We start from the raw sequence: 17,201 nt of genomic DNA on the forward strand, positions 1-17,201 counted from the left end.
TGTGCCTCCGCGATTTCGTCTTCACGGCTGCCGGCTGTTCGGTGAGTTGGTCCACCCTGGTCTGCAGTTCCTCCACTGATGCAGCATCCCTGTTCTCCTGCGACTGCAACGTGGCCAGTGGTTCCTGGGGCAGCTCCCGGGCCAGACAAACCAGCTCCTCCACACTCAACTGGCCAGTTGCTCGTGCCAACCACAACTGGGCACCGAGCGCGGGCTGCACACCTTCGACGAAGTGTTCCGACAGCAACTGGTTTCGCGACACTCCGTCCAGCGTCGGCAAAGCGCGCCCCAACAACTGCTGCAGGCCGGAGAAGAACACGGTCGGATCAGATGCGGGTGCCATCCTGACGGTCCTGAACCGCCTCATAGCCACCTGGCGGTCGGCCGGCTGCAAGGACATCCTTCGCGGCGGCCAGTCCATCTTCCGAGAGCCTCTTCTGGCCGCATCCACGGGCCGCCTTCGACCGGCCCCTGAGGAGGGGCTTCAGCGCTGCCGACCTACCCCGGTCGGTCTCCAGCCCGGCAGCCTCCGCCACCTCCTCAAAGTCCTCCAGGGAGGTCCGAACATCCCCATCCGCAAAGGGTTTCGGCCACGGAATCTTCATCCTTATCCTGGTCACGGCATCAAATGAAAAGAAGGCTTTCGCTGCAGAGTTATTTGTTCGGAAATGCCCACTGACCAGTTACAGACCATTGAACAGGGGAGCAAAACTCTAATCTGCATCTTAGTTACAAAACCTGGACACAGATCTTCTCCCGAACGAGTCTTCCCAGAGATTCGTTGCCTCCACTCGTTCGTCGGTTAAATCCAAGCAGATGTTACAAAGTGGCCCCACGAATTCCGCAACAGAATTCCCCTTTTCAATCGACGCAAAGCGGAATTCCACGAACAACACATACTACTCGCGTGCCTCCCTAATTAGTAGTATCACCGTTACACTCATAAGGTTGCTGAAAATCCATCGGCAGCCCACGACCGCTTTCGCCCTTCTAGGGACTCTTCAGAACATCATAAACGAGAGATTCAGCTGGGTTCCATGTGAGTCTCTCGAAAGAACCAAATTAGTTTGCAAATGAGTGTATATTCGCTAAACCTGCGTTTACTTATCAACACACGAAGTCCGAAGAAAATGATAATGTATCCGAACTCACACCTCACTGGGTTATAAACCATTTCGCCGAAGTTTTTTAACTATGGATACATTGGACTGAAATGCACAAAATCAAAGCTCTTTCCACAAAATCCGCTGCTTAGTTTGGAAAAACCTGGACGGATTACCAAACGGGAACCCAATTGCTTAGTACTGACAAACTCTACTAGACACTTGCAGCAGGTGTCAAGAAACGAATTACATCTGTTTCATCATTGTTTGGATTGATCTGAAGTGAGCGGTTCACAAATTCCCAGTTAATATGTGAGGTCTATATTGTCAGTGGCGCGGTTCATCCGCATATATGCAGGATAAAACACCACTGATCCTTTAGTTATGCGAATCACATCACATGAGTACGTATCAGCTGGAACCTCGAGTGTGGATCTAGACTCACGGCAATTATGCGACGTCTTCCCTTCAGAGGAGATTGCTTTTAGTTTGATGGCCTTGTGTGCAGATATTGACATTCCAACAGAGGTTTTGTCCCGCAAGTAAGGTCTGTCTAGCTTGAAAGGTCGATAAGTTCTGCACACCTGTTTCATCATTTTTGTGAATTGTCAGCTGTAGTTGGGAGGTTACAGCTACAGGTAATGCGCACTTCTTACAATGTTTTACAAACGCACCTAGGTTTTTCACCACAGATTTCCTCCTCTTATGGAATGAAACCTCTGTTGAAATTCCACGAAAATTCCCTGAGTTTCTCATATTGAGTGTTCTGGATAGAGTTTTATTATTGTGCCATTGTTTTGACCGGATGAGCAACCAAGGAGTTTCACACCTTGATGTTATCCACTTAACTACAAAGTTCTTTCAGAATCAAGTTTCTTCCAAACACAGCGTCATATTTGCGAAAAATACGGGAAGCAAAGGAGCTGTCAGTGAAAGCAAATAATTCCTCAACAAACTAATTGTTCACGATACACCGTGACTACAGTATAGTTTTGCTGCTTTCGTGATTGCCTATTTTGCATCCATGTGGTTATTAAACCGTTTCGAAGTATCCTTTAAGGAAATTTTTCCGCCATTTCATTAAAGTAATTGTACATCTTGGTCGAATGAATTACGATGGCCAATTGCTGTACTAAATTCTGCATGAGTTTCCTTTTCTTTCGTTTTTTGGCATCTCTGTATCCTATTTGTGTTTGGTCACTTAGACACACTAATCAATGCTATGTCAATGATGCCAAGGGGTTCTGCACTTTGTGTGCAATAAAATAAGCGGGGCTTTTCGCACACTGATGCAGGTGGGAACTGATTCCATGTGAGTGATGGAGGGCACGTATCGATGGCATAGGATTTAAACGCGAAGCTTAGTAAAAAGCAATCTGTAGAAAGCCCCGCTAATTGAACCAGAGAGTGACGTCATAGCAAATGACGATGCACCGAACTAAGGTTGTTTTAGTCCAGGAATTACCAACACCTCTGCTGTCACAGCTGTCAGGCTTCCCAGATTCGATCAGGACAGCAGAGCAAACTGGTAGCTAGCAACGGTATCGGTTCCTTTTTTGAGCGGCGGCGCTAGTCAGGGTAGTGAGGTAGATAAATCAACAGACAGTTCCTCCTCTCTACGTTTACGGTGGAATGTTTCAAGATGCAGAAGAAACAACATGTCTAGCAAATAAAGGTAAGGAAGCCGATTTGAAAACATTCATTCAAGGATTCAACCTTACGTAGCTGAAAAGCTAGATCTGGCGCATAGTTGAAGTTTTGAATATCACTGCGGCACTGGTACAGAAGAAGGTAGACTACTGCCAGTTATGTTTTCGTATCATATACAATATATCGTTGCTGAGGTATTCGTGTTTCAGTCTACAATGAAAACTATGGACTTGGTGAAACGTTCTAAGAAAGACTGGACTGCCAGCCTTCTCCCTGGCCTGTCCCGGCAGTGCATGCCAACTATTCTGCGACTTCAAACGAATAATCTGCTTTGGTATAAATTAACACCGATTTGGGACGCAATGTTTCTAGTTCTCTTGTGCTTGCACCCACAGTTGTCGTCTCCAGCACTACAAACATTACCAGTATTGTTATTATCACGATGGTTTACACATATCGAACGACCAAACTGCTTGCCACACTTGTCAGTCAACAACAGTCTCTGTCTGTCTATGAACCACTGAGGCCATCACTCAACATCGGTTATGACAACAGATTGACCATAATATACTGTGGGCGCGCACGCACTCCAGACGTCCTCAGGGTGTAACATATTCATCTTGACCTTTCGGCTCCATCAGTGGTTTGATGGTCGTTTTTGGTTAGCCGGGATACAACAGAACCGTACATTCCAGACGCGAATAAGATGTCGCTCACACGGTTTGTCCAATCTGTTGGACTCTGTTGGAAGCAGGTATGTTTGTCCCGTCTGCATATGCATACGCGTACATGTGGATGTGAATGCAAGTGTTTGTGCATGGTCGTGTGAAAGATCGCATGGATGTGGGTTTTTAACAGGTTTCGACCAACGGTTCGATTCAGATTTTGGCTTTGCTATCTCCGTGGATAAAAAATATAGCAACATTTAGTGGTTTGCCAAGTTTCGAACCTTCGAATCGGCTGTCAATTGTAAGTGGCTCTTACTATAAACACGCTTATTTCAAGGTCCACATGGAATATGCATTTTTTATGGCCACTCACTTAGAACTTTTTGCTTTGAGTCCGCACACTTAAAAGAGATGTTTTAGGAGTAGTTGGTGCTTCTGTTGGTAGAAACCTTTATCAAAAACTATTCACTTCGCCTCATCTGCCATGAGTAGCATGTTGTGAAAACCAGTTTCGGTCACAATAGATGTTAATAATTGTTACAGCAATTAATTATATGCAGAAGTCGGAGGTTAACCTGATCGCTGAGCTCAGCAGCTCCATGACAAGTATTGTACCACCAATTGGGATATTGAGGGAAGAACTCGTTTTCTCAGCTTAGGGTTTGGGTTTGCTTCATTTTACATAATTCAGTCCAGGCTGACCTAGAGATTTTCCTTAGCAAAACAAAATTTCATTTTACATATGACCATGATATTAACTGTTGCGTTGTGAATAACCTCTCTCTTCTGGTAAGGCAAACCTTGCTCAAACAGGCACACTAATAATCACGGCGGATTTCTCGAAAGCACGTAGAAAACTCTGATAAAGGAGCTTGCTTATAGTTAATTTGTGTCATTTTAAGGTTCGTCACCCTCAACTTGTATAAATATGGTGTTCTGAACCACGGCTCTATTCAGCGGAGTGGCTGACTAAACCCACGTTACAGTCGCGCGATGTGTTATGTACCGCTTACTCCACAACTGTTCATACTGCAAAACATTCTAGCAATAGGAGGTACGGCAGTGGAGGAATTTCTCGACAGGATTCTGCTGCCCGTTTCCCACAGCGTTGTGAAGGCAAGGTGCAATCCCCAGTTTTTACTTTGCATAGATTTGTTCCGGTGACACAAATCCAGGTAATTTGTTCCATTTTGTGCATTGTTTGGGTAATATGTTGCTTCGGATGGGAGAGTACTTCAAACGAAAGAAGATTGACTGGGTGATCTCCAAACTAATTATCAATATGATATGATATATAAATCGAACCGTTAAATTGCACTGTCCATTTCACCACAAGTGGCATCACACTGACCACTTTCTATCAATTTAAACAGGGACGTTTTAAACCTGTTCAATGTTAATCAGCTATCCAGAGTACTTTACATGGCAGAAAACTATTCAGGCACAGTTTGCCGATACCAACAATGTCTTTTGAACAGAACAAACAAGGTATTTACACAGATGCTGACAGAATTCCCACAGTTCAATGTAGCGGGAAGTTCAGATTATTTCATGATGGATCACTGAAACGTTTACCACCACTGATGTATTGTGTATGCCAAGTGAGCCTGCCAGAGAATGTAAGCTCATCTCAATTTAAGCGTCACCTGCTACAAAACCTATTTTCGCTGACCTACATGACAAATGAGCACAAGGCAAGCTAGTAGTCGGATTCCTTTCGTTCGCCTTCTTAGCTCCTCAGAAATTTGCCTTACATCCTTGTGGTGCAGTCCTCTGTTTGTGTTTAGCAGTTAGGCTAGGAGGATGATTCTGGACATTTGTCGCATAAGGTACCAGATTATCGTGAAGGAAAACAAAATTTACGATGCTAGACCTACAGGCAGGATTTCGGTGACATGTAGTTATTTTTGGAGGATTCCCAGAAAGTTTTACAGCACGAGATCATTTTAAAACAAGAAATGTCTTGACAAACCCAAAGATTTGCTTAAGTTCTTTATTGCATCCCACCTCTTGTAACGATCAAACTGCGCGGTACCACTGTTTCTACAGTTTGGCACTTCAATGTGATATTTAGTACCGATCGCTTGAGGCTTTAACATTTACAAAGCGAAACCGGTGCATAAACTAAACAACCCGTGCGCTGTATATGGTAAGACATTTTGCACCTGGATCGTAAACAATGTGAGTGTTTGAAGTGCACTGACTGACGAGTCCGTGTATCGTCCTAAAAGGAAGGACGATTCTTTGGACACAAGTGAGTCTAAAGCCTGTCGTGGTGTTCGAGAACCCTCACAACCTCAGCGTAATATTGTTAGCTGGAATACTGTACATGCAGTTAGCTTGGTCATACATTTTGAAGCAAAAGCTACAGTTAAGTGAAAATAGACCCATTAACTATGTACATTTGGGTGGACTTCTGAATAAGCTGTCTTGCTGAACGATGAATGGTGTGTTTTTGGCATGATGGACCTTCTTCACATAATGCTGCAATCGAGCAAGTTCTTGGGCGAGAAGTTTCCTAGGCGGTGCATTGCTGAAGTTGAACGGAGACGATGGCGACGAAATCTACCTTGTAGTACCGACTTGACCCCCTTCACTTCGGTGGTTCGCATCTATGTGAAATAACATGCTTAGCGGAGATTTTGTCCTGTGAAATATGTCAATCTGTGCTCAGAAGCCGAGAAGTGTTGTGCGGCGGTCTTATCCTCATTGGGGTCCTGGCTAGTAGTTGAAGACTGCACAGCTTGGCAGTGAGCTTTTGATCAGTACAGTGGTCGGCTCATAATTGGACAGAATATAAGGCCATTCATCCCTGAACCACGGGGCCAGGCAACCACAAGAGAGCAGTTTCTCCTTAGTTGACTTTCATCTTCCATGAAAGAATGTATCGAATGGAGAAAAATGACCCCTAATTACCAAGAGCCGTGACAATGTTCCATGAAGGCCATATCTGTAGTGAGAATTCGACTTTAGTAACCACACGTGACATATTCCTGGAGTCGAACGTGTTATCACATCTTCATCCTTATCAACAGTACATCAGTGTTTAACATTGATGCTTTGCCGCATGCAACCATGACTTGAAAGCATGTTTGTGGAGAAAGGGATAAAAATGGATGAGCCTGGGACTTGGCACTAGCCAAACAACCATTCGGAGGTTCCTACACCTCGAGACACTTATCCACAATCTTTGGATGGAAAATGATAAGACGGCCGTTGGGATCGATGTGTCGCCATTTTTAAGCGTATCCAGCCGCATGGATCTAAGTTCAGGTCATACCAAAAAACAAAGTCTTCGCGTGATACATTAAATGGGTCTCCAAACTACGGCCCATAGACTGGATTCGGACAAATAGGTTATTTTAATCGGCCCACTATTACTTGGTACCGAAACTGGAGCCTTTTAATATTTCTGTCACAAGTCGAGGGCCCGGTCGAATAACCTACAAATAAGTTCTAAACATAGAACCAGTTAGAGGATGATGAATCTTGAACAGCTAACCGACTGATGAATTAGGTGGTCGAGCGACTGAAAGTGTGAAGCGCTGCGTGAAACTTAACTTAAATGCCCCTCTGAGGAATAGAGAGATCAGAGGCCCGTCGCTCAGCCCTTTTTGGCTCGCACTGTTAACAGTTTTGACGGCTTGTACCCTTTGAATTGGGCAACCATTAGTTGTGCGCGCAAGATCGGTAACCTTGAGGTTGTTCCATTTTGCTCAAGTGAACAGTATCAAGAAGACATTTTCAACACATTTAACTTATTCTCTATCAATTTCGTGACATTTATAAGTTTTTTTCACATTAGCAGCTGTACGGAATGCGGCAAAGTATATCGAACTACAAAAAGTTTACTCTCTTTTACCTCCTTAAGAAAAACAATGCAATTTGTATAGCACTATAAAATTATATCCAGGGAGACTAACAAATATATTCATTTGCAAACGAATTTGGTTTTGACTCAACCGAATCCAGCTGAATTTTTTGCTTTGTGATAATGCACTACAACTGAATGTTTTGCACTAGGCAGCCTCATATTTCAGTTGGTACGATATTCAGTGCACCGTGGTACCTTGCTGTCCATTTCTAACACACTACTTACAAGTTTGCTTGAAACTCTTCGAGCGTCGCAACCGAGAGATGCACCTGGCTTCATTTGAGTGCCCTGTCCAAATTAAATTCGTATTCACATGAGAGTATTTGTCAAAACATGTCCAATTTTGTTTCAAGTGGAACATACCGTTCACAGAAGCTCCAAGACTGCGCCTACCCGATGAGCCCCAAGAAGGGCGAAATCGACCATGGGCTGCAGGATTTTTGGGTAACCTTTGAAGTAGCGTGTTACGTCTGTTCACCGACATCCAAGTGGCCCTTCTACCTAGGAACAACAAAAAAAAGTTAAAAACTCTGCTAACGTTAATTGCTGTCAAGAGTTCCACATTATCACTGCTGAATATTTTTTTGCGCACAAATGATTTGTGAGCTACCAGTGAAGATGAATGAAAGCAGCATTTTTTCACTTAAAGGTATGCATTAACCTGTTGCTTATATTCGAAACTGGTTCACAGTTACAGGCGAACATGTCACTGAAGAAGTGTGACAAGGGAAGGCTCTGTGAATTTTACTGATGTTTACCGACCGATAACTTTATACCAGTCGATACATGTGATCATGAGCAGACAGCCACGTCTCTAGGGTGAAATATATTGTACGATCAACATTCCTATCTTGACCATTTAGAAACATTTATTGTGGTCGGAACTAGTGATTTTACTCGTGAATTCTACAAGCATCAAGCCGGTTGCACTTATCTACTAATCGGTAGTCTTACTTTTGTTGTTAGTTTTTTTATGGTATTTGCCTCGTGAACATATTTGTTATTGTGAATATATGGGTACCAGTTGCTGATATGTACGCAAATTAGTCCTGTGGGCACCATTTCACCTTTACATCCTTTATAGGTTCAAAGCTCCTCTCAAGAAGTCTAAGCGAATGGTTGCACCTTTTATTTTTCCATTCTGACATTCTGACTGTTAGTTTGCACTTAGTTGTATTATCTTCCGGAAGAATCCAGTTTCTTCAAAAATACACAAAATGGAAGAATTTTGCAACACTTTTGCCACGACTGAAGATGTTTTTAGGCCTTTTCCATCAACTTCAATTAAATTAAAGGGTATGGATTATTAGTTTCAAGTTTGTGGGGGCCGGGGAACTTTTCTCAAAATCTTCTGCACCATTTTTATTAGTATGATGTCGACAGTTATGCAAACTTTCCCTTTAGGTGGACTTCATCTCAAAATAATTCCAAGAGGAATGATTAACAAGTGTTGATAAGACGGCAAGTCATATTCTGGCCACGAGAACCCTGCCCATAGAATCAGCTTTCAAATGTAGGTTTGAGTTAGTAGACCCATAGTTTATACTTGATGCAAGCAGTAGCGTTTGTTTTTCTAGATAAACCATACTTCTCTGCCGAATATCCAGTTTACAGCATGTATCTGCCACACCTCAAGCTCGGTTTGTCCTCCAACTGATCATCACAGGCCTAAAAAAGATTGAGTTCATGCATCATCCAATGATAGGCTGGATTTAATGACATGACCGAACGAACAGGCTGAACATCTTTGAAAGCTTAATGTTATGCCATTCGGTGCGTTGAACCGATATGATAAGTCTTCCGGCAAACATATTTTCCAAGAACCCTATATTTCGCCCCAACGAACGGTGTGGCAAAATTAACATGCTCATTCAGGCATGCCTACAAGCCACTCGTGGACTCCGTTTACCATACACGAGCCTGAAAGTTGAGACGAGCTTTTATACGTCTGTTTACGCTTCACGCAGCAGGTATCAGTCACCTGGTTTAATACATACAACATTTGGGACGAAATTGTGCTCCCTCATAACACTTGACTGAATATCTCCATCATCTCAATCACTTCCGCCTCTAAAGGTCAGCCTCCCAAGGTACACTTCAAACCGAATCTATATGGTCGGCTGTTCATTGCCTGAACAGATTTGCTGTCATACTGTGATCTACTCACTCAGACTGCCAGCTTAAACGGCGGGACGTTTGTTCTCATGTTTCAGGCGGGAATACAATTCTTGCATATTTCATCCAGCTTCTATTTGCACTGAAGTAGCAGAAGTCACGGAATAACATAGTGTTGATGAACAGTGCAGCGTAAAATAAATGGGTCTAAATAGAAAAATAAGCGAAATTACCACTTAGAAATTGCCGGTTGCATTTGTCCGCCTTCACTTCCGCCACACAACTCCAACAAGAACAGCGTCAGTTTGGTGCCACTAGAGATTACAGTTGACAAAATAAGGGAGCGTGAAACCCAACAAGTGCTAACCCGGGTGTTTTGCAATCAAAAGGCTATCATTACGGTTAGAAGTGACGATCTTTTCAAGACCTAGAAGTTCTGAGTTGAGCTGGTGGTGAAGCTTTTATACCTAGGCGTTGCTGCGGGAACCTCGCTCTGTAAGATCCGGAAATTCCTATGAGGCCAAAAGAGAGTAGCAACAAAAAGGCGTGTTGGTTTCACGTAGCGGCTTGCAGTTGAAATCCTTTTGTCTCCGTGGTAACGGTGTGTAAGTAGATGCCATCTCTCCTGTTTGATGAGCACATTCATTATTGATCACAGTAGTGCCACCTTTCACGGAAGAAGAACGGATCCGAAAACACCCTAGCCAAAAGTTTCACAATACGTTTGCCCAACAGTTGATCGTGACCACCCGTGAACTATCAAATAGTATGTATAAATTATCTAAACCTAACAAGAATCTAGCCGCTCATGAACTCACCAAAAGCATTTGCTGTGCTCAAAAAGTAGTGAGCTCGAGATTGCTCATTGGTTAAGGCGTGAACTTAGAAAAATTTTCATGGTTTGACCTCAATCCCGGCATCTAAACTGCTCCTGTCTAGGCTTGGACGAAATGACAGCATCCAAGCCACCTTGCTTCTAGCAGCTGGGCACCGAATCGGCTTTACGGTTGAGTGAAAGGAGCGGTACCAGTCGGGCATCCGTGTTTTGCTCCCCGTCCCATCGGAATAGGTAGACCTCCGCGGCCAAACTGGTCATATTAGTGTGTGATTAGCCCAACTTAGATACCAGAATAAAACACTACCACCGAATGCCTTGTGGTTCAAATATCCATTTTGAAAGATAGCGCTTAGTCAATTCCAGCAAAGGAACTTCCCCTGCATGGGTAATCAGAATATATTATTCGCGTTTGCACTTGCTTGCTCCCTGACCTTAGCTATTCCGACCAGTTCGCTCCGGGTCAAGAACTGAATAGTGTTTCGTTTTAGGCTCTCATCTAGTAGAAGCTCCCAGTGAATTCAAAGGTCCAGAAGCAATTACAGCTCTCTTCCAAACTGGCCGACAGCCATGCTTTGTCAAATCTTAGCTATCCGTTTCTGTGCATCCGCCTTTTGTCCCCAAAGCATGCATGAATTGGGTCCTACACTGTAAACAATAAATCGCAAGCATGGTTAGCTCGTGTTTTATTCTTCCGAGGTACTTGATGATCCTCGTACGATAGCTTAGTGTGTTCCCGAAACAGGAGACCTGAGGCTGTTTGAGGTGTAGAGCATTATAGTGAAGAGAAGTTTAGTGGTAATATGGTGGGTTGGAACGTAACCGCCCCAGATAACTCTACCAGGTTAAGACTACCTGCAGTTTTGGAACAAATTAAGGCTTCAAATCGGGTTGTAGGGAGGCACAAGTAGCTTGAACTTCAACATTGAGATGAGAACGTCAAAGTTCTTATTTCACATAAATTTACCTTACAGAGAGCCTTCAGTTCAATATTATCTGCCATGGTGCAGTTCATGTTGTATACCGCATATGCAATGAACTCATGAACCAGACAGCCTCCGGTCTGGATACACTGAGGCCATTCATCACTGACTCACTCCATCGGAAGTTATATAAGTCACAAAACGCAACGATCGAAAACCTGGTACAGCGAAGATCGGCCAGTATTTATTGCACTGACATCAAAACAAGAGAAAGTCTACGAAAAATACACTCATTTGCTAGTCAATTTGCTTTTCACGAGGCACTCAGTTGAATCTCCCGTTTATGATATTTTACAGCTGAATGTGCTGCACACAGGCATGTTTCAGTTGGCACGATATGCGAGATTGCAAATGAGTGTATTGCTTGAAAATTTGAGCTCAAGTAGAACGTAAGGGGAATTCGCCTATCTGCCATGGTGCAGTTCATGTTGTATACCGCATATGCAATGAACTCATGAACCAGACAGCCTCCGGTCTGGATACACTGAGGCCATTCATCACTGACTCACTCCATCGGAAGTTATATAAGTCACAAAACGCAACGATCGAAAACCTGGTACAGCGAAGATCGGCCAGTATTTATTGCACTGACATCAAAACAAGAGAAAGTCTACGAAAAATACACTCATTTGCTAGTCAATTTGCTTTTCACGAGGCACTCAGTTGAATCTCCCGTTTATGATATTTTACAGCTGAATGTGCTGCACACAGGCATGTTTCAGTTGGCACGATATGCGAGATTGCAAATGAGTGTATTGCTTGAAAATTTGAGCTCAAGTAGAACGTAAGGGGGAATTCGCCTACCTGATGAGCCCCAAGAAGGGCGAAACCTGTCGTGGGCTGTCGAAGAGCTTTCATCAACCTTGTGTGTAGTTTCTTTTATGAAAAAGAAAGTCTACATTATAGAAGAACTTGCCTGATAAGGCTGGGTGAGTGACTATGAACCCGCCTTATTCCGGGGAAGTAATATATTGTACAGAGATAGACGGAAGTTTACTGACGCCCACAAAACAAAATAGGGTTAAGGGTCTGGGTGAACGATCACGTTTCTCATGAATCGGGACCAAGCTTCTTAAGCCGCTGCACCGTACTTTATTTAATGTGACTGAAATTTTAAGATAAGCTCAATCAATTCCTAATGAGGATACACCAGATGTTCAGACCATTTTGAGACTATTCTGGCACTTCTCAATTCGACGCATGCGCAGCCAATAGATGACGCTTACCTTTGGATTCCAATAGGGTGTTTAAGTATCCATCGGTGCTATTTTGCACGTCTCAAAACTTGTTTGGGCGTATAAACACCGACAGCTAAGAATCACTGGAATGAGTCCAATCCACGAGGGTAATCGGGGGCTGTTTGCTCATAATTGCATGTCTTTTGGAACCCGTTCTACTCAAGCCTTGTTCTGGAGTATGATCCAAAACTTCATTGCCTTTCTTATCTGTCTGACATGCAAACAACCAAGTATAGACATCAGGTGAAGGTGATAATGCCTCATGATCAACTGAGGGAGTGTGAACCGAGACCGAAAAGTCAGAACTGCGTAGCTCTCACAGTCTAACAGATTCCTTTGTTTCCCGAATCAGTGAAGTTACCCTTTACGAGGTCTGAAATCTCTCGTCCGTTGGTGACATTTTCAGATTATTCTCCAAGTGTTGCATTCAGGTAATGCAATAACAGAAGCCCTTACTAATGATTGCTTTTGATCGCTAGAAACGGAAGGTAAAGAAACATCATCAGTGGTTGACTTCAAATTTGGAGATTGTTCTTGTACTTCTCGGCCATATTATCAACGGAGATGTGAAGAGACTGTGTGGGAGGATATGGATATGTCGATGTATCTCAAAAAGATCATTGGAAGTTATTGGCGCGATCATTCGGACCACTCCAGGAGAACGGTAGAAATCAACGTTAGGGTCAACGGGATTTCGAATTCTAGCGACGACTGTTAGTGATACCGATGGTAAATAGAGTCCCCCCTGAATGGCCAGGAATATCTACGTGGCGGAAAACAGGGGTTATGTTGGTTCTGGCGGTGGGAGACGGCGGTAGCTGGCTCACCGGCTTTTCGTCTATACAGTGTCTAATCTAGAGTTGAAGGATCGTCCTCTCTTTCTTCCTGGTTACAAAAGCCCCATAAGAGGGTTCGGTGAAGAATGCCCACCACACTCCTCTGTTTTACTTGTACCAAGGAGAAGACTGGGCCTTACGCTTAAAAAATAGTTAAAAGATGTGGTGGGAAGATTACTGGCCTGAGCCATTGTGTATCGTTTGGAATGAGGATATCGTCAGTGAAATCGAGAGCACAGTATGTAGAGGACTAGGCGATGGTGTGACATTGGTTTTTCGTTCAAAGAACAGTGTTGTCATTCAAAATCATGAATTTGATTGCAGAAGTTGCTTCTGAACAAAAAAAGCCACTTACAATCCTTCCGTCTTCTACCTCAAAAGATCACTAAATTCAAATCGTTTCTAAAATAAACGCATAGGCGACGGAGGACCAAGTCAAATTCAGACAGTCTGCTTCTCGAAGAATTATCTACCTCGTAGGGAACATGTAGAATCATGTAGATTTTTGGTGCGATTGGCCAAAATTGAACTGTCCACTCACTGATCACGGGGTTTAAAGTTCAATACGAGTAAACTAGTCAGTTTGATAACTACTTACTTCCTCAGTCACCTGAGCTGTTGGCTTGATTACAGGTCGGTAGGTGGTTGACCACCAGAAATACGTCGGTCAAGTCGGACTACGGACGGATTGGTTACATCTCTTTCGTTATGCTGCATCCTACCAAACTGTAAAGCATCCAAGGAGCTCTTGTCCGTCGAGTAACTAGAACAGGCAAGTAGCGTTGAACGTCATAACCCAGTTTGAGTCAGGCAGATCACTAACCGATCTCCAGTTTAGTCGTAATAAAACTACCTTCTGTGTCCAAGCCCGTAACCCCAGCAACCAGTCAGTAACCTAATCAAATGGTCAGTTAGTCTGTCAGTATTTCATTTAGTTGGTCGGTAGCTATCATTCTGTTTACCGAAATATACAGTGTGGTTGTAGAGTATGTGAAGCCAGTAAAATCGAGAAGCACGAATTCTCGAGTTTCATCATTAGGAATTCCAAACACTCCTCACGATACCATCAGTTGTAAATGTTTCATTACACTCAGATTGGCCGTGTCGTACTTTCTCTGTATCAGTGCTTAGGCTCTGACTGGATCGGTGCTGGTATTCACGTGACTCTTTGACCGGAGGGTACCATCAGGAAGTAATCATCTACCCAACCTGGGCTACGAATATTCCCCTATATCCCATGTCGTTCGTTCTTTCAGCTGATCAATCAATCGACCAATCGCTTAGGGCTCAATAGAATAATGATAGAGAGCCGTAGCCAGTTTAAATGCTAAATGTTCAACTCGAAGTCCTTAAGGGAAAGTTCTTTAACTGTAAATAATTGTACCTGATTTTTTCATCAGATGCGCCACACCTCTGAACCCAATTGATCCAAGCGACTCGGTGAGTAAGGCTTTGTGATCAAAAAGTGCCTGTTTGAACGAGCATCACCAAATTCGTTCCGAACTTCCTCTGAAAAACTCGGGTAATTCATGCTTGTTGTATAAAGGAACACTACTAAGTTATATCAGTAGATAAATGCTCCACTTTTCTGGCGGTATTTTTGTGTGTAACCACCCGATTGTAGGCCTAAACCTACGTCTTACCTGTCACCCAAAGAAGGTAGAGGGTGCTCACATTGTCCATGAATAAAAAAGAAATCTAAGCACTAACAGATTACTGAAATCTTTCAAGAGCACCGTAACCACCCTAAACGATGGTTAGCAAATTGAAAAACCCTTTTGGCTGGGAGCTGATGAGCAAATGTGAACGTGAAGCATTTTAGTTGAACAGCCGCGATGGGGTGGTCAGGACCACTACTAGGTATATAATACTGGTTATATTTGCCGCATAATGGGTTGTCGCTTAAAGGTTAGCATTTTTTCCTTAGCTTTTGCTTCCGTCTACTCTATCCACTGTTGCTAGGTCGCTTTTCATGTTTCACGTGTAACCAACGTGGCTTGCGTGACTGCTGACCACATTATTGTCTGTCCATTTCTACGTCCATATGTGGACAATGAGGCAATAAAGCATGCATGCCAACAGTTTATCAGTTCCATTCCTATATTCTTGTTGTGGACTATCGAAACTGCTCGACTAACTCCGAGAACAACGGTTCCGCTGAAGACACTCGTATCCATGCCTGCCTCAGAAACCGAACCAGCTTAGACTCAACCAACCAGACAGAAGATAAACGAACTCCTTCCGGTGGGCGGATTTTCAGAAGATGAGAGATGTTTGAGTTCATATGCTCATGCGTGAGCTAAAGAAAAGAGTTATTTTCAAAGAAAAGGAAGTGGCAGCGAATTCTCAGACGTTGCCTGTGTGGTTTCGTGAAGCAAATAAAACTTGACTTAATCCTCGCCAACTTAGCAATTTTGAGTTTTCTAGTACACTGATTATGATATATATGTTACTATATAGTATGGAACTGTTACATATTAGGATTTATAAACACGTTGGTGTCATGCCGAAATACGCCAAAGGCGTGTAATTAACTGTCCACACTGGTGATGTGTGCAACCAAACCCAGTACACAACTACTTACGATCGGAAAGTAGTTAGTACTGAAACATAATATTCAACGACCGATATAAATCTGACCGATTGAAGCGGACGAGGGTCCAACAAGGGGAAACTAATCAGAACTTTGTTTCTTGTATTTAAATGGATGAAACTGTAGCTACATTAAAATAAGCATGCTTCCAAGGCTTGGATTGGTTAGCCCGCGAGGGCAAGATGGTAAGACGGTCTTGCTTACAGTAAACATGCATTCGGATTCCAAAATATCGTCTTCATCGTTTTTGGGTCTCATAAGATAAATGCACGGATATTAGTTGTCTGACCCTTTGACTAACATTTTTGGGCTGTTTTAGATAAAGGTACGCTCTCACTAGCTGGCTTGCGAAACTTTCGTCTTGAAGGTGCAATCAATCTGTATAGAAAGGCCAGTCCCGACCTAAAGCTGCCACCTTGAAGTGGTGGTCAGGCTTGAGTGCTGCAGTGATCCCGCGGGCTACAGTGGCTGGAACTTCGTTCTACAAGGCCAAGGGGAGCAGCCAGACTAAGAGCAGCGGGACCCCGTACTACGAGTAATCGTGTTACGAAGCGGTCTGGGGGTAACGTCGTACTGTCCTCTGCGACAAGAGTGTGAAGGCACTGAGGTGTTTCCTCCAGACGATCAGCTGTTTGATATTTATTGGAGCAGTGGTGCTGTCTTCACTCGAGAAAGGCCGTTTTGCAAAATATCGGCCCTAAAAATCACACTCCGATCGCCCAGCTGTTGACCCAAAAGAATGGCGAGATCGGTTGTGGGCTGCCGAAGAGTTTTCAGCAGCCTTGTGAGTAGTTTCCTTCATTAAAATATCGTACCAACCAAGACGTGAGGCGGCCTCTGTACAGCATATTCAGTTGAAGAATATCATAAACGAGAGGTTCAGTTGAGTCCCTCATGAAAACCAAATTGATTTGCGAATGAGTGTATTTGTCGAAATCTCTTGAACCTGCTTATGAACCTCATCCCGTAGATGGAGTGGCCGCTGATGGGGGTCATAAGGTCGAAAGCCTTTGGAAGAGACGGGGTTTTGTGTTCGATTCACGAACAGAAGCCAAACGGATACTCATCGCATGTGAACTATTTGGAGGACTGCTTGACCACAGATTGTACTGACGGCACATTATAAGACGGAGGCTTTGAGACACCCAGTTCGCAGCTTGGCTGACATTCCAGCTTGACTGGACTACAGTTTGTCATTAGTTTTTCCAGCTTTAGGTCCACCACGGATTCTGTGCCCTTGTGAAAATCTGTTCTAAAAGTTGTCCGCACTATTTCAGGGCCAATCAGGAGTTCGTGCCACACCGAC

The 17,201-nt window shown here is 43.6% G+C and overlaps 1 protein-coding gene across 1 annotated transcript; it reads right to left on the minus strand.

Annotated features, from left to right (window-relative positions):
• Window positions 1-7,521: 7,521 nt before the first annotated feature.
• T265_12694 (hypothetical protein) lies at window positions 7,522-16,791 on the minus strand (the record flags this gene model as incomplete). Its single annotated transcript, XM_009164957.1, has 3 exons — window positions 7,522-7,796; window positions 11,888-12,104; window positions 16,711-16,791. Coding segments are annotated over 3 exons (573 nt in total), but the record flags the coding sequence as incomplete, so codon positions are not given.
• Between the last annotated feature and the right edge of the window lie 410 nt (window positions 16,792-17,201).

Source organism: Opisthorchis viverrini (assembly GCF_000715545.1).
Source record: "Opisthorchis viverrini unplaced genomic scaffold opera_v5_10, whole genome shotgun sequence".
NCBI classification, from domain to species: Eukaryota; Metazoa; Platyhelminthes; class Trematoda; order Opisthorchiida; family Opisthorchiidae; genus Opisthorchis; species Opisthorchis viverrini.